A 19,058-nucleotide genomic window follows, 5' to 3' on the forward strand; every position below is an offset into this window, starting at 1 on the left:
AAGAAAGAGGACAAAATATACAGTTCCTCAGGTAGACAAAGGAACATCCCTTCACTGCTATTATGTAAAAATGTGTAGAACAGGTGTTATTCACCTGTTCTACACATTTTTACATAATAGCAGTGAAGGGATGTTCCTTTGTCTACCTGAGGAACTGGGGCCCGTTCCTACAAACCGTCATAAGTCTAACTTCTTGACTAAATCAGCGTTAGTGAACAACTTGTCCGCTACGTGTTTCACCAAGCCCTCTTTGCCAAGATCAACGACAACATCCTGACTAAGGAGTTATGACACCTCTGACACCGTCGTATCTCTGTCATAACTATTTAGTCGATGGGCAGCGCCATCACATGTCATTTATTGGGTAGACTATGGCTGGCAAAAAAGGACAATAAATCCTCCAACTATGATTTTTCTACACATTCACTTAAACAGTGAATTATCGTTTTTTGTATTTGATAATCTCATGAAAATATGCCATGTTTGTATTTAAGGATTTTTCCACTTAAATAAACTGATTATACGCCTTTATTTCCACATTGTAAACTCGTCGAAGGGATATGTATTTTGCCACGGCAGGCAAGCCATAGTTTGAAGTGTATTCTTTAGTTTTCAGACCCATATTAATTTCGAGATGAATTCTATTTTCAATTATGTAAAGTGAATGGTTTAAACATATGTTTTAACCTTTGAAATATTGAAGTTTTGTAATTTTTATATTGTGCTGACGCCAAAAACATTGAACACAAATTTCATTACATCGTATTTTTTAAAAGAATAATATAAGGGTGTATTTTTATAAACTATCAAATGAAAATATTCGGGGGGTGCCCATCTCAACAACAAAACTGATACACTGGTCATGTAATGAAAAACTCACAATTATATTTTACAAGTACTTCAATTGTTTAATCTACACAAATTTGGAAGTATATTGGATCTCTTATTTCTTGGTATCATTTTCAATCTTTTTTATTACTAATTCATTTAAATAATTGCATTTTCCCTAATATTAATTTTGTAATAATCTGGTGGTATTGCGACTAAGGCTAATTCTCGGCTCCTCTTCTCGCCGATAATATCGATCTCACGAGATACTAGCTAGTAAGCTCTTCGTGAAACGGTTTAGGAAGATCAGAGACATCTCCGTAGTTGGCGGATAAAGTTATGACTGTCTTGTCGTTGGTTTCTAGGAACGGGCCCCTGTATATTTTGTACTCTTTCTTTGTCCGTCATATTCTTATAAACAGCCCTATTAAGGCTATTTTTATGAGGGACGCAGCCCTAAAGAAAAAAAATTGTATGAACACATCAGCAAGGATACTTAGCACCTCTTCATGAAAGAGCCTCAAATAGAAAGCACACTTTTGCACATCACAAATCTCCTCCCTCCTTTCCTTCCCCGACCACCATCAAACAAAATTATGCAGCATATTATTTCACATTTGATTAAAATGCACTCCTTCTTCTTACAATACGATGTTCATTGCTTAAAATTTCACAAATATAAAAGGAAGACCGATTAAGGATAGGTTTGATTAAGACACAATCAAAATCACTTACAAGTCCAAGGTATTTGGTTATTAGCTCTTCCATATGATACCAAGAATAAAGAGAAATACACACCCCCAAAATTACATCACAACAATCATTTTCCTTCTTAATCCATCAGGTTAGTAACATATGACACAAATACCTTGGACTTTCCCAATTGTAATAAAATCAATCGCATTTTTTCTTTATTTGTTGTTGAGAAGAGCTCTCGAAGAATATTGCGGCAAGATCATCTCTCATCATCACAGAAGCCTACATTAATGATGCTGCCATCTGGTTGCTAGGAGTGCTGTCACGGTCATCATGGCAATGGCTAGGGTCACGGATCCCTGTGGTCCAGGTCGCGTAGCATCTCCAGTCAGCTCTTGAGCCTTGGCCAGAGCCACCTACGAGATGAATTTAAAAAGATGAATATACCAATTAAAATGGGAGAGATATGTCTTACCTTATGAAGATTTACAATTGAACCTTGAATAATCGCAGCTAGACTCAAGATTGATATCAATTGGAACATAACGGATAACACTTGGAGAGATTCCTCCTAATTTCGATTGTTGGGTTTTCTGCCTTTAAAGTAATGATTTAAACCCTAGATCAACCTCTTTTCCTAAAAACTTTTAAGGAAAAGCATAGACATATTGATTGTACAGTCAAACCTGCTTCAGTGACCACATGTCTACAAAGGCCACATCTGTTGTTTCCTTTTAAAATGGTTTCTCATTGAATCATGTACTAAAGGAACCCGTCTGTACTTAAGCTGCTCTCAAAAAGGCCAGAGACTGAAAACATTGATAATTAAGTAATATTGACTGCCTTCTGGGCAATACGACATATATCGCCCAAACCGAAGGTGAGGGTGATATATGACAAGTTGTATTGCCCTGAATTAGGCAGTCAATATTACTATTATTAACCACATCAGACATCTTAAGATCTCGGCCGCAAAGCGGCCAATCGCCGCGAAAATTTGCACGCATGTCAAGTGAAGTGTATAGAATAATATGATAATTTCAATTTTTTTTAAAATTCACTCATTTGCATATTTATGGTGATTTATGCAAATGATGTCATAAAAATCACATTTTTAACCATAAATCATATATTATTCATATTTAAGCATTCTTTTTCACTACATTTATTCATTAGACCATTCTGAATAATAATACAACAAAAAATTTGGAAGAGCCAGCTTATTCCTTATGTTATCCCTTGTTTTGATAATTTCTTATGTATTTCATTGTTTTTTTAACTTATGTATTTCATTGTTTTTGTTGTTTTATTTCATTTCTTACTACAATTCAACTATTTTGACTCCCTAAACAACCACCTAAACTTGAAACAAGACCCAATAACCCATGTTTGACCTGTTTTTAGGAAAAATGACTTTTCCATATGTTTTGTACACAAATCACGAAAATGAGCGATTTTCGGGCTGACATGCAAAGACAAAAGGTCACGTGACCTTGTAACCGTAGGTCCGATTTTCAAAAAAAATCTTTTAAAAGTTGCGCAAGACTCGAAAGAAACTAGATGGAATTTTGACTGCGCGCAGTCGAAAATGATGCCTCCGCCATAGAGCAATTTAAACAAGTTTGGAGTTTAAATCTCCAGTGGTTCTTGAGATATCATGATAACAATCTCAATGTATGGAATTTCATAAGTTGACCTCTATAACCCTTGACCTTTGACCTACGTGCTCCAAAATGTAATCAGATTGTTTTCCTATAGTGATACACACTATCACTAAGTTTGAAGTTTAAATCTCCCGTGGTTCTTGAGATATCATGATAACAATCTCAATGTATGGAATTTCATAAGTTGACCTCTTATCCATCAAACCTTGAGAGCAAAATAAATTTAAGAATTGCCCTGCTCAGATGTCTGATACGGTTAATAATAAGAATTATCTGGATTATATAGCGCTTAATACAGATATTATTACCCTGGTCAAGGGATTCATTCATGCACCATCTCCACTCCCTACCATATTTTCACTGCGAGGGCATCGGCAATTACTAACACAAATGCTTTCATCACCCTACTGGGTCACCATTTCTCTCTTGGGTATTGAGTGGCAAATGTAGATTAATGCTTTGCCATTAGGCTCTGTTCAAGACTTTATGGAACCGTGTGTCGAATGTCAAATTAGAGCCTGTCCCTGCAGACTATTAGACATCTGCCTAACATGAAGCTATCTACATACCTCTTCATTGGGGTTTCCTCCTTTGGACGGGTCAAACCATAGCACCATACAGGACTCTGAGTCCGGGACCACTGTGTAGGACTTGTTCCAGATTGTCTGACACATATTTGAAGCGTTACCGAACTTGGCCTCAAACGTGTCGCATGTGGCATCTGAGGGGCATTCATTCTCACCTAGCAGTTAAAATAAATCAAACATGACACTTAGACTAAGATTTAACCCATTGGCTACTGGAATCAGATGGTCACTGTATTAAGTCTATGGGATTGACAGAATTCAAGGGCAAACAGGTTAAAGATAAACTTTAGTACTGGTAATGCGATTGCATTGTGAAAGAAAAGGTGTGGAAAGGTTCAGAAACAGTTGATCATGTAGCATGTAAGTATTGGTGTGCACTGCAAGGTTCTGGAATCATCAAAATCATAATAAATTTGACCGAGTCTTGGTAAAGTAACAAGCACTGTACACAGAAAGCTATATGTGGGACAACACATATGGTGTCGGGGCTAGTACTACCTTGATTTCCTTGTCTTTCTATGCTCACTACTCAGCCAGTATACATTTTCTTCCAAAATTGTTTGGCACATGTCATGTATTTGTAATCTTGAACATTCAGTGTAAGTTCCGTTTGATTCCGTGAGAATTAATTTTCTTTTTTTACCAGAACTGGAGTTTATCTTTAAATTACCTCCCAGCCCCCAACTTTCACAGATATAGAAGGATAATTCCTAAAATATTACTTTTCTAACTTTGCTACATTTCGTCAGCAATTAGTAAGAAAAGGTAAGGTTGATTTCTGGTAAAGGTGATACATTTTGTGAGCTTTTTCATTCCCTTTATATCAGTTTGGAATTCATTACATAAATATCCTCTGAAAGGAATTGCTCTTCAAGTGCCTTCATATCCAAAATAAAAGCAGAAATAGCTGAAGTGTATAGACTAAACTGTCATGCCACATTTGTAAAGTCATATATACCGATTTCAAGGTACAGGGCATGTGCTGATCAATTTCTTATTATAGCAATCTGATGATTACAAAACCTCACTGTACACATCAATCCTATGTACCGGTACTACATGATTAACTACATGATATTTCCCAATGACTTCCAGACAATTTCTGTCACAGTTTCATTGCATGGCCAGAAATCAACTTCATGTTTTCAGGAGAAAGAAAACTAACAAACATAAAATATGGTCTTATTAAAAATTGTAAGCCAGTTGAATATGATTTGGTTACTTAGCAAAGAAAACAATATCTCCAAAATTTGCAGTTTTCTAGCTAGTCATTCTCTCATGGGAGTCGCCATTTTGAATTTTATGCAGGTCAATGGACGTGTACTACACTGACATCATTCGTTTAATCAAAATGGCAGTTCTAATGGGAAAATGGCTGGCAAGGAAACTGCCAACTTTGGAGAGATTGTTTTCCTTGCTATGGAATCAAAGAGGAGTAATTTCAAAATAATTTTAACTGGCTGACAGTTTGAATAAGATTATCAGCTAAAGTTTGTTGGTTTCATTCTTCTTCGATACCAAGCCCATCAAATACATGGGGGTTGTTTCACAAAGATCCCAAGTTGAACTTATCTCTAAGTTGGACTAAACAATTATGGAAAGCCATTAGTATCTTTAAAATTATTATTATTTTTTTTTTTTAAAGGCATAAAATGTTGATTCAAATCATTCAAATTTTCTATCATCAAGGAGATTTCATGTTCTTAATGTGGAGTTTCAGAAAAGTCTGAAATACTTGATTTTTGCTTTTGATTATATTATATTTAAGGCTACAAATGGCTCTCCATAATGTTTAAGTCCAACTTAGGGTTAATTTCGGATAGGATCTTCGTGAAACACCCCCATGGTGTATCATTAAAAAAATAAACAAACTTAAATGCACAAATAGTAGAAGAACGCACCTGATGACCAATCCCATCCTTTAGCCCAGTTATCTTTGCAGGTGAAGTCGTCCCGGCATGCTTCCCACCAAACGTTGCACTCGCTCTCACACAGCGGCACATGCATGAAACGCTCATTCCTGATGCTGATGTTGTGCTGGAGAAACAGACAGAGAATGGGAAGATAAATGGATGAATGATCTGGGACCCGTTTCACAAAACCTTTTTTTCAATGACAAATGACAAAAATCAGTGACAAATCTGCCGGTAACCAATCAGAAGCAAGGATTTCAGTAGCTTATAACACAAAACTGTTGTTTGTCACTGATGACATATTTTGTGAAATGGGCCCTGATATCAGCAGGGCTCCCCACCAATGAGATGGTGGAAGAATTGATGCGAATATTATCAACAAAATTGACTGATATCAAACTCTGCCTAATTGAAAAGAAGGGGGAGTATAAGGGAAGAATCGAGAAGAAGAGAGATGAGATCTGAACAATACAATTAGATGGTAGTTCAAAGAAAGGAGATGCAAGGAGAAGTTTCAAATTTTCACTAGTCTGCTTCTCTAATTTCCCTGCTTTCTTTCAGAGATATTTGCCATTAAGGTTTGATTTTCCTTTCATCTGATTGTGTCAATTACCACTCTTGGCAAGCCATCAATCAGATGCACCAATTGGCTACAGCGGCTAATAAAAGGTTAAGGAAGACTCACCGGTACAAGCCATGGGCCGACGTTCGGGGAGCACTCGTAGAAGCACAGGTCCTGTCTCATCCACTGCTCGCAAGTCGTAGACAAGGGTGTATCGCAATGGTTCCATTTGAAATCATGCCATATGGGCTGGATGTGAAGGTCTTCAGTGATCTCTTCCGTGCAACAGGAACGATTCTTCCATGCAGAACACTGATGAAGGTTTGATAAAGCAGAAAATATGAGAATTTTAAAACAAGTATACATGGAGTGCATTGTTTAACAATGTTCCTAGTTTTAAAAATCTGAGATGCATGGCCCTACATGTTATCAGTGTCTGTCATATCGTGTAATATTGAAGCCCTAAAAAAATTCACTTCAAAATGATTATAAGTGCTTCAAAAAAGAAAAATCTTTGAGTGACAGGTTTTTATCAAACTCATTTTCCCTAATAGACTACCGGTAGTAGCTTTTGACATTTCTAATTCCAATCATAAATATCTTGATAATCACTTAAGATCCAAGGCGAGTTTGTGTGAGAGCAGTTTTACTGTATCACACCCATCATTAACATAAAAATGTGAAATTTCTTTTAATCATTTCAAAAGGGACAGTTTACTTTATCCAGTGAAGGATAAATCTTTCAGAATCAACTCTAAGCATGTAATTTCTTGAAAATACAAGTTCTCAATTATTGACCTTTTCATTTTATCAACACCTTGGATTAAGGAAACAGACGTTTAGAGACTTTGGTGGTAAGCGCTTTATAAGCACCATTTTTTTATTATTATTATCATTATTAACCTGGAACGGAAGGTTAAATTTATCAAAAGTGAGGTTATAACCTAGAGCAGAACTATTTATCTTTTTATGTTAAGGGTTTAAGCCCGTCTGTACTAGTTTGGCCGGAAGGGGGGGGGGGGGATTAGACCTCCCTGCAAGGTCACTGACAGGTGGCTATCTCGTCAAATCAGCTCTCAATTAACATAAGAAAGAGGGGATCATGGGGGACCAACAGGCACCGATTAGGCATTGTTTGGTATGTAGAGGGCGCAAGTAGCTATAGGTAGTGCAGAGGGGCTTTAAACTGATCGTAAATTCCATAAACGGCTTCCGCCAGGAAGCATTAAAGACTGACCTGACTAAAGAGAGCACTTTCTGGACCAGGCTTGTCCTTATGGAACTTCCCATCCAGGCATCGTTCGGTGTAGTACTCAACCGTCTGCTCAGGCTCTGTAGATGCAGCCAAGCACAGGTCCACCGAGATTAGCGACAGGACTAGCAGAGTGCAGATGACTTGGTGTTCCATGGTAGCAGGTGTAATCAGATCTGGCAACAAAGACTGTATGCACATAGAGAAATAAGAACACACACACATGATAAATGACAATTACATGTATCTTAAAAAAAAATCAAATAGACCAGTTTACAACACATATTTAAAGGACCCATCCCCCCCCCCCCTGAATAATTTGTTTCACTCTAATATACATCAATTTATTCAATTATCACTATGTCAGGCAAGCATCAGAAAGCTTCTAAAATGTAATAAACAACTCTTTAAAATTACCTTTAAAAAAAATCAATACAGGCACAAACGAGCTTGCAGCAAGTTGCACAGAATAACCTTACAAATTACAATCAAGTATCAGTAACTGTTATCATTTTGTTGACCTCCCTTTGTAATATAGTATTATAGTTCATGTTTTTTATGTGTTGAGACACAAAACTTTTTCATCACCACCTGTTTTATTTCATTGCATAAATTCTGCTTATCCATGGTACTTAAAATACAGTTATCTGTGAAACAATCTGCTGAGTCTGCAAAATCCATTCTGCTCCTGTTTGCATATTTACTTTTGTAGAGTAATAAAGGGTAACTTATCTCAGTTCAAAAGTTCAGACAATAATCTTCTACACACAATTGTACACATACCGTAGTCCCACAAGTAAAAGAAAAAAAATAGACAGGGAGGAGGGGTGCTGAGCCCACCCCTCTTTAAAAAATCCCTAAATAAACAATTAGTTATAGGTACTACATGTATGTCCCATTTGCAGGCCAAAAAAAAAAGAAAAGGTTGAATTCCAATGGCATTTGAAAGATAAATTTAGAACTTCCCTAAATAAAGGGGGGCTTGAAAATGTCTTTAAGTTGGAAAATAATGACTATTAGCTGTCAAATCGACTTAAGAGCTATAGAGCCAGTTAGTAATAGTCTGATTTTCAGACTATTTCAGACCATTGTACCGAATGGTCGGACGTTTTATGCTGCGCAAAGATTCAATAATTTTAATTTTGGTCATTACAAGAAGTGGGTTATTGATGTATACAAATGCTCATGTACCCTTTACAGCTCATTTTATGTACCGTATGTTATTACCAAAGAAGAAAACAGGGCCAGTCAGTCACTCGATAGTGTCTGACAGTGAAGTCTAGCAAGTAAACGGGTTTCCTGGCATAATTTGAATATTAGGACACTGCTAGCATTTACATTTCACAGATGGGACATTCATGACATATTCATAATTCCTGCAAAGTTCTACAGAATTTGATGTTGGCAGCAAAAGGGACATAGTATCTTTAATGGTGATAACACGTAATATTATTGTGGGGGAGAGCTTAAGGTGGTTGTAGTCTTATAAGATTCCCCCCCCCCCCCCTGACCCCAGAAAAAAAGATAATCCATAGAACATGTTTGTTACTGGATGATAATATCACACAAATTTTCTGACTTACGTAAGTGACGTAACATTGCACCAGCGAATAAAATTTATCCCTAGTTATCTATTTGAATAGATCTCCTAAATACATGTACATTTATGAACCTGCCACTTTTTAACAAGATCTTCACTTTCAATAGAAAGGAATTCATATTTTATCTATTTTTTAATTGAGATCACACAATTTTTTTTGGTGGAGAAATAAAAATATTCCCTTTGATTCTGTAGCGACATGAATGTTAAATTTTCAAAGCACACGCTTACAGTAGGATCACAGCCACGGTTACAATCTCTCTCAATTTACTACTCTCTATTCACATTAAGCTTTTGAGCCAGAGGATTATTCGCTGAATCAAAATACTAGAGCATAAAAGTCAATCAGTCACAAACAGAATTTAGAAACAAGAACTACACTTCATCCTACATGAGCAGAATGAGCCAAGCAACATTGAATCTTAGTTTCCAATTCCTCTCCTGCTTTCCCGTTTCCGGTTTTGTTCCAATTCTTTTGAATGTCAACTGGAATAGGTACTGGGTACATGTCATGTATAAAATCATATGTGTTTGAATAACAATCCTGCCAAAGTGGAAATGATACATACATGTACATGTACAGTACATGTAGTAGTAGGCCTGAGTCATGTCGGGATTTTCATAAACCGGGTCCCGACGGCCTTGTACCGATCGGGACCCGGTGTCCCGAAATTAGCTCGCAGGATTTGTCACTTGCCTCTTTAAAAAGCGCATATCATCAGTATGTCCCTTAAAAGTGACCCTTTTTATCAATCAAATTAATAAACACATGCATACCTCGGCTCAGATCGGTATATTCTTCCATTTGACATTATTTTCATCCATGATTGGCGATGTTTAGTGCCATTTTCGTGCCTCTAAAAGTAAAAAAAACTGGGGCAGAAATGGAAAGACAACATTCGAGCCGCCATTTTGATTTATGCAGGTTGAATAAATCTGGTCAAAAAATATGAATGTTATAATAATAAAACGGCTTTCTAAAAAAAATTCTGTACAATATACCGATCATATAAAATTTTAAAGACAAAATATCTCTTATTTCAAACATCGCATGCTTTTTTTTTAAAGCTGAAAATTACTTGGTAATCAAGAGTTTCGATACGGATAGCCGTTGCAAGGCAAGTTGAGACTAGTCTCGGAAAAATGCCCAGTGCTCCTCGTATTTAGCTGTAATGCGTGCCAGAACGAACCCAAACAAAGACGTGATCGTAACGAGAAAAAAATCATTAAAAACTACGAGAGCACAATTGGAAAGACAACTACTGCTCAAAATTACCATAATCAGATAGATAACTTGGACAAAGAATTCAATAATCGCCCAAGAAATGCCACAGAAATTGTGATAATCAAGGAGTAACTGGTTACATTTTTATCGCAAGGAGCCTGCTGCAAATACTCAAATCCTTTGTTATACTGCTTTTTACCGTAGAGGGCGGTATTTGCCTCATATAGCCTCGTGTTCAATTTAAACACGTGTAATTCGGATATTGCAGCAGGCCCTTCCGATAATGATTGTACCTATAGTAACTCCTTAAATATCACTATTTATGTGGCTTTTCTTGGACAACTATTGTTTTCTTCCTCCAAGTTATGTATCTGCTTACGATAATTTTGAGTAGTTGTCTTTCCAATTGTGCTCTCGTAGTTTTTAATGATTTTTTTTCTCGTTACGATCACGTCTTTGTTTGGGTTTGTTCTGGCACGCATTAAAGCTAACGAGGAGCACTGCGCATTTTACCGAGACTAGGCTGAACTTGCCTTGCAACAGCTATCCGTATCGAAACTTCTTGTGATTACCAAGTAATTTTCAGCTTTTAAAAGAAGCATGCGGTGTTCGAAATCAAAGAAAAAATATATTCTTTTGTCTTTTAAAAATTATTCGATCGGTATGTCGTAAAGAAGTACTTTTTAGAAAGCCGTTTTATTATTCAAACATTAATGTTTCTTTCAACCTGATTTATTAATCCTGCCGAGAGACCCGGCCAGTACAGTAGCTAGCTAGCAGCTGGCAACGACAACCCCATGGGCCGGGCGAACTGCCTTGCAACCCATATTTATATCACTTATCAGCAGTTCGGATTGATTCAGGATGAGCTAGAATATGATTATGGTAACCATTAAATACTTAAGTTTTAAGGTGGATTGATTTTAGTGGTGTGCAAAACTGCAATTTCTTACATATTTCGTTATTTACTTATTTTTTTCGGAGCGTCGGTTCTCAAAAAACGAAACCGGGACCCGACAGCAACGGTCGGGTCCCGGTGTGATCGACCGTACCGACTCAAGCCTATGTAGTAGCTTAAAGGGCAATCCAACCCTTGCAATAGGTTCATTTCAATGACAGTAGAAAACTCAGAGAAATAGAATAATGACAGTTTGAAATAAATATGACAAATCTCAAATCAACAATTTTTTCTGTGGATTATGACATAGTGACGGAGACCTCTCCAATTAGTCATGTTAAAAAATGGCACTGAATTCAGTTTTACTCCCAAGTTCCTTCACCCTTGGGGCACTAGGCCTACTCAACATATAGTTATGGAGAGTTTGTTATGACAGTCAAACAAATTTGAAAAATTGAAATTGTAATGATTTTGCTTGTTGGAACAAATGGGAAAGTCGTCCGCCACTACATCACAAAGACATTATAGATTCTGCCAATTTGAAGAGCCCATACCTAGAGCGATTGCTTATTAAAATCACACTATTACTAATTGGCAAGTTCTTCTGACACCCCCTCTCATTAAAAATATCTAACTACCATCCTGTAACTAATAACAAAGACAATGTTGAAACATGTCTAGACATACAGTCCCGAATTCACGAAGGAGGTTTGTAGACAATACCTCCTTTGTGAATTCGGGCCAAAGGGTACAAGTCATGGTAGAGAATAATTGAAGCTTGTGAAACAAATATTTTGGCAATTATCCAGGGATCCTTTTTTTTCTCACAAGAAACACACCTCTTCTCGTCTGAAGTTTTTATCTCAAGAACATGTGAAATAATTTTCTTCAACTTCAACTTCAAAGTTAGATGTTAGAATTTTCAGGGGATAGCAATAACCTTTTTATTTTGTAGTCTCAACTTTTAGGCCCTACTGCATATGGACATTCTCATCTTTTAAAGATACTATGTCCCTTTGGCAGCCAACATCAAATTCTGTAGAACTTTGCAGGAATTATGAATATGTCTGGTTTAAATTTCACAGATATACATGACTTATGTATGTCTTAGATGTGAAATTTAAACATTAGCAGAATCCTAGTATTCAAATTATGCAAGGAAACCCGAGACTTTCCGTGTCAAAAACTGTTGAATTACTGACCGACATCTTTTTTCTTTGGTGATAACATACATAAAATGAGCTGTAACAGGTACAAGTCTTTGATGGGAAAAGGGGTGATTCCTCGTCCTAAACCGAGCAATCCAAAGGGGTGATTCCTCGTCCTAAACCGAGCAATCCAAAGGGGTGATTCCTCGTCCTAAACCGAGCAATCCAAAGGGGTGATTCCTCGTCCTAAACCGAGCAATCCAAAGGGGTGATTCCTCGTCCTAAACCGAGCAATCCAAAGGGGTGATTCCTCGTCCTAAACCGAGCCATCCAAAGGGGTGATTCCTCGTCCTAAACCGAGCAATCCAAAGGGGTGATTCCTCGTCCTAAACCGAGCAATCCAAAGGGGTGATTCCTCGTCCTAAACCGAGCCATCCAAAGGGGTGATTCCTCGTCCTAAACCGAGCAATCCAAAGGGGTGATTCCTCGTCCTAAACCGAGCAATCCAAAGGGGTGATTCCTCGTCCTAAACCGAGCAATCCAAAGGGGTGATTCCTCGTCCTAAACCGAGCCATCCAAACATGGATGGCTCGGTTTAGGACGAAGAAATCACCCCTTTTCTCATCAAAGACTTGTTCAAGTTATAATTTCAAGTGTGGTCAGGTGCGACAGGCCCAGAAGAGTAAAAAACACTGTAAGTCATAATTTGTAATTACTACCGTTACACACTTCGGGAAAAAAGTCGCCACAATCGCTGTTTGATTTTTGTTTCAGATTTCGCACTGGAGGTCTGACGCCATTGGTGTCGGCGTCGGAGCTCCCTGGAGTTACTATACCCTGTAGGAAACTCAACAACTTTAAAGTCACGACCATTATTTGAACAATTGATGAAGATTTTGTTGATTTTCAGTACGCTTTAGATCTAGTAGGGTAAAGCCACGGCGGAGTTACGGCTGAAAGTCTGGATATGATTCTGAACTAGCACCCAATCCACACTGCACTGCCTCCTTTTCCTACCAACCAAGTCCCCGATTCTCACGCACTCACTCAATGAATGGTTTCCAAAACCAAAATATCCTAAAACTATAAGTACAACTGCCAAAAGATACTCCAGAATACCGCTTTCGATATTCATAACGTTGAAAAAATTGATTAAACAGTACAACATTCTGCATGCGTACACAAAAAAGGATAGGTGCAATGCAACGACCGAAGCCGTGTTACCAGCCCGATGCTATGGGCGATATTTGTTTAGAGTTCTCGCTGGCTAGGTGGCGCGCGTTGGCAACTCAATCCAGTTCAGACACAATCACACAACACATTATTGGAATCTTGCCAAAAATACAAGCTCATTAAACCGATATCCAATTTATATTAACAAAATATGTACCGACATAGGTACCGACAACTTCAAGGTGATATTTTGGTAGGCCCTGCAAATACCTAACTCTAAATCAATTCGAATTAGCTTTGCAAGAACAATTTCTTACCTAAATGTACTGTTGACATAAGACACGCAGGATTCACGGCGAGAAGTTGCGAGATCGCCAGCCCGAGCACGTGTGATATAAGTGCCAAGTGCTAGTCTCTCTACCAGCTAATTATGTTTTCTCGCCCTCTTCGAATAGTTCCCAGATAAGGGCACAAAAGGGCTTTTCTAAATTCGTTTTTTAGTTCAAAACAAAAAATATTTATAGAATTAAATCCTTACTGGAGCAGTGTTAACGGTGAAACGTTGTGATTTATTAATTCAAAAATTTATCTTTGCAACAAACTCATAATGTATTTGTACGAAAGACTAAGCCAAACAAACGGGAATGTCAAGGGAATGGAAGTTTACACCGGAATTTTACACCAGCAACGAATAATATCCAAATTACCTTGATGGCAGGGGCGGCGATCTGGGGGGGGGGGGCGGACGGGACGGACAAGTCCCCCCCCCCCCCTCTCAATTTTTTTAAAGTCCTCCCCTCTCCCCGAAAAATATGAAAAAGTGCAAGAAAAAAGGTATAGCAAACACTTTTAGGCTTTGGAGGTAGGCACGTAGCCAGAGTTTGATGTTTGGGGGGGGGGGGGGGGCACATACATGTAATCGATCGAGGTAAAGGGGTCTAAAAAAGTTCAAACGATCTTGGATATTTTTTTTGGGGGGGGGGGCACGTGCTCCCCCCCCCCCACGTGGCTACGTGCCTGTTTGGAGGGCCCTAGAGTGCAGCGTTTAGATATATAAAAATCTTCGCGTTCCCTCGCATAATATCCTTTAAAATTTTAAATGTACAATTAAATATTGTAGAAAATCTGTATTCCGTTGATATTACGTGAGCACTGTTTACAAGATTAAGAGTTATAGAAATAGATTATTGCTACAAAAATGAATATTCCGTTTTCTTTTTTAAAGGGAAAGTCCACCCCCAAAATAAGTTTGTTTCGATAGAGGCAGAATAATAAGAAAATCAGGTGAGTGAAAGTTTGAGCAAATTCTGAATGAAAATAAGAAAGTTATGAATTATTGAATTTGTGATCAATCAAACACAAATTGGCAACTCTATGACGTATCATGCGAGCTCAACTTCCATTTGCTCAGTACTAAAAAAATCTAAAATTTTCATTTTCCCTCAAGAAAAATTTCAACCATACATGCACCCTAAATATAATAATTGCAAATATGTTTCTATACTCCCCCTGCAAGGAACAAATATATATTCCGTCATCAATAACGAAGAAAACATGATTTTATGGAATATTATGCACAAAGCAAATGAAGGAGAGCTCGTATAATAAGTCACAGAGTTGCCAATTTGTATTTGATTGATCACAACTTCAATAATTCATAACTTTCTTATTTTTATTCAGAATTTGCTCAAACTTTCACTCACCTGATTTTCTTATTATTCTGCCTCTATCGAAACAAACTTATTTTGGGGGTGGACTTTCCCTTTAAGAAGTCCTTTCCTGCCTGGTTAAAAAAAATATTTTCACCTAAGGGGCATTTTGTTTCCCCCCGACCCCCCCCCCCCCCCCCCCCCCACCTCGGTCATGAAAAGAAATCGTCTCCCATGCTCTTGATGGTATGCATTTAATTACGGCCAGATGAGCATATATATTTTGATACCTCATTTGTGATGACACTGGCGGCTTGCAAGCAAAATGTAGGGAATATGATGTAGATTAATGAAAAAGAACCGGCCAGATTCTGTATTGGCCTACCAGTACCAGTGTTATGCCTACTCTGAGCTCAGACTGAGCTTCAGATGGCGCTACTCGATATAATATAGACTGTGCCATTGATAACGAGTGAATTTTGCCAACACGGTTCGAGCTGGGCACAGCAAGTATGGCGAATACATCATCATTATTATCCATTTATTTGAAACGTGCTTTCAATTATCAGTTAATTCTGCTTAATATATTTGTTCATTCTATTTCATAAAATTTGTCAATTTTCCCATTCTCATAAATGCCGTTATTAATCTCTAGTAAGTGCCCCGTTTCAGGTACGAGAAATGCTCCTTTCTCTTTTGATTAGTGCCCCCTTCACTTTTAATAATTGCCCTTGTCAAATCTGAGAGATGCCCCTTTTACTTTGATAAGTGTCCCTTTTCCTTTGTACGTGCCCCTTTTCCATTCTAATAAACGCCCTCCCTCTTTTAATAACTACCCCTTTTTAACTGAGATAAGCACACCTGTAATTTTAATATGTGCCCCCATTAACAAAAAAAGAGCGCCTTCTCTTCTCATAAATGCCCCTTTTCACCTATGACAAGTGTCTCTTTTCAATCTTATAAGTGCCCCTTTTCATCTATGGTAAATGACCCTATTTTGGTACGAGAAGTTATTCCTTTTCACTTCAGATAAGTGCCCCCTTCACCTCCGATAACTGCTCTTTTCATCTCTGATAAGTGTCCCGTTTATATTGACATGTGACTATTTTTCTTTTTAATAAAAGCTACTTCCCCCTTCTCATGAAAGCGCTCTTACACCTCCGAAAAGTGCCCTTATTACAATTTGTTCGGTACCCCTTTTCCTTCAAAAAATACAAATTTCCCTTTTAACAATGATACGTGCCCCTTTTCCTTTTAATAAGGGACCTATCCACTTTTCACCTCTTATAAATGCCCCTATCAAAATATGATTGGTGCCCCATTTCCTTCAACAAATGCCCATTTCCCATTCTCATAAGTGCTTTTTTTCATCCCTGGTGAGTGCCTCTTTCTAGGTGTAAGAAGTGCCTCATTCTCACCTCTGATAATTACCCTTTATTTTTTTGGACACGTGCTCCTTTTCTTGTGTAATAATTGTCTTGATTTATCCCTTTCGATAAGTGTCCCCTTTTCCTCTCATCATTAAACGTGTTCCTAATTTAAAGCGACTAAGAGCAATTTCCCCCAAAGCTCGCTCGCTACACTCGCTTGCATTTATAAATGATATAATTATGTTACTTGTCAAAGGTCATTTCAGTCTTCCGTTATGAGAATGTGTTTATAACCTCATCAGGGTTGTTTTTCCTCTTTATAAGATGTAATTTTTCGCACTGCGACCTCACAAATCTTTAAAGATTTTCCTTGCTCGTTCGCAAATGAATATTCAGACATCACACCGAACTGCAAAGTACAGTGCAAGCAAAATTAAGAGAAACAAATATTGAAATGATCCCTGATAATGTAGGGGTATATACCAATGTCTAGTAATTGTATATTTTCGCTTCGAGATTTCCCATTGTAGGTTTCCTTTTTTCCAGAAAGTGCCCCTTTTTGTTGGTGCCCCCCCCCCCACTTTGGAAGTCGCTCGGCCACCCTTATCGCGTATATAGCGCCACCAGAATTAGACCGATAAGTTACAGTTCCAGTCTGTTCTTGAAAGAGCAGTGAATTGCCCGAAGAAAAAAAAAGGGGGGGGGGTACCCATAACTTCTTTATAGATCATGTTCGATATCAGTAATACTCGTGATATACAGCTAACAATAGGATTAATTGAGAGTAAAGATGAAAATATGCAATTCCTTGGATAATAACATAGTCAGACCCTTATAAGGCCAAGTTGTAATGTATGTTTTGACTATTGATTCCATCGGTCATTCATTTCATTCAGAAACGTCACTGACGTTGTCTTATCCGTACCACATCGGTAGCGTATCCAGCATAGGTTGAAGCCAGCAGTCCCGCTGGACTTATCCAAGTACGGTGCTTAAGAATAATGACTCATGTCTCTAGGACCTTTGCACATATTATTAATTGTGATTGTTACCCCGGTCATCAAGTTTCTCATTATTGGGAGTATTCTTACCATGGTCATCGTCGTAGTGAGGATATTATGTCAAAAATCTCAGAAGCTCTTAATTGTCAATCTACCAGATCTTCATTTCGCTCCCCTGGGTATGGTGGGGGAAATATTTTTTGATAGATTAATGCCTTGCCAAAGGACACTATAGTGACGTGCTGGGATTGAGCTCAAGATCCGACTTCCCTACCCATCATACTAAACTTGATGTTTTGTTTATTCCCCACCCCCCCCCCCCCCACCTCCAACCCCCTACCCCCTCTCTCTCTCTCTCTCTCTCTCTCTCTCTTTCTCTCTCTCTTTTCATTCTCACGCACACACACACACACACATACACACGACGTTGTTGCGGCTTCGATAAAACTCCCGTGAAGAAATAGTCAGGGATTCTGCATGTATATATCAAGGAAATAGTTATGTTTCTATTTCCGATATAATTAGGAGATAAAGAAAAGATAAGAATTTTCAAGGAGAAAAGTAACGGAAAATAAAATTATCCGGCGGTATTACCGTACACCGACTTTCCGGTCTTCTTTTTTCATTCCAATGTAATGCGGACTATATATCTGATGCGGATGCACAATAAAATAATACATCTATGCATTCAATATTTTGAAGAAAATTGTACTTTACCTTTGAGTTGCAAGGAACTCGATTCATCTAACTACTTATGAGCGTATATCAGGTGACATCTCTGGCATTTCATCGGCTTTACAGTTGATCAATTTGAATGACACATTATTGAACGATGTTCATGAAAATGGCAGCATGCGGTCACCTTTTCCCTTCTTTATGTCCTTCTTCTGCTTCTTCTTATGATAAGTTTCCTTCTCCTTTTCCCTTAATATTTTATTTTCTGCCTTTCATAACATGTGTAATTACAGGAATACTTAAAGAAGGAATACATTATTAGTAGTGTGTGTTTTTAAGTAATGCGATTGGCCGCGTTACTGCAATTAGGTGGACCGTTGAAGCTACTAAATGATGTAATGCTCTTTTTTTTTTTTACATATTGAAATTATACAGGGCCTATCTACGAAGCTAAGGAACAAGTCTTATCTATGAATTAAACATGATAGTACACTCAATCCCGGAGGAGCAGATGATAGTAATGATCTTAAAACATAAGCTGATTAACTAGTTCACTAATATGTCAGGGACATTGATGTTCAAAGGACTCAGATTTTAATACAGGATGATGGGGAGGAAATCAGACAGAGAAAAATATAGCTCTATGTCAATAAAAAGAGGGGGAAAATAGAGAGAGAGAGAGAGAGAGAGAGAGAGAGAGAAAGAGGTGGTGGGGTGGGGAGATGGGGGAATCAATATTGATTCAGCTACGGTCACAAAGGTTCGTACGATGTGTTCGTACGAATCTCCCTGTTTTTCCATTGTCTTTCCGAATTTC

General features: G+C 37.9%; 1 protein-coding gene across 1 annotated transcript; it reads right to left on the reverse strand.

Moving 5' to 3' along the window:
- Window positions 1-1,334: 1,334 nt before the first annotated feature.
- On the reverse strand, window positions 1,335-13,957 carry LOC752061 (folate receptor gamma). Its single transcript, XM_030985731.1, has 6 exons — window positions 13,864-13,957; window positions 7,488-7,691; window positions 6,374-6,562; window positions 5,677-5,812; window positions 3,758-3,930; window positions 1,335-1,940 (listed from the first exon to the last, which is right to left on the reverse strand). Exons 2-6 carry the CDS (start codon window positions 7,656-7,658, stop codon window positions 1,812-1,814), a joined length of 798 nt encoding a protein of 265 aa, XP_030841591.1. The 5' UTR covers window positions 7,659-7,691; window positions 13,864-13,957; the 3' UTR covers window positions 1,335-1,811.
- Between the last annotated feature and the right edge of the window lie 5,101 nt (window positions 13,958-19,058).

This window comes from Strongylocentrotus purpuratus, unplaced genomic scaffold (assembly GCF_000002235.5).
Source record: "Strongylocentrotus purpuratus isolate Spur 01 unplaced genomic scaffold, Spur_5.0 spur5_scaffold_15, whole genome shotgun sequence".
Lineage (NCBI taxonomy): Eukaryota > Metazoa > Echinodermata > Echinoidea > Camarodonta > Strongylocentrotidae > Strongylocentrotus > Strongylocentrotus purpuratus.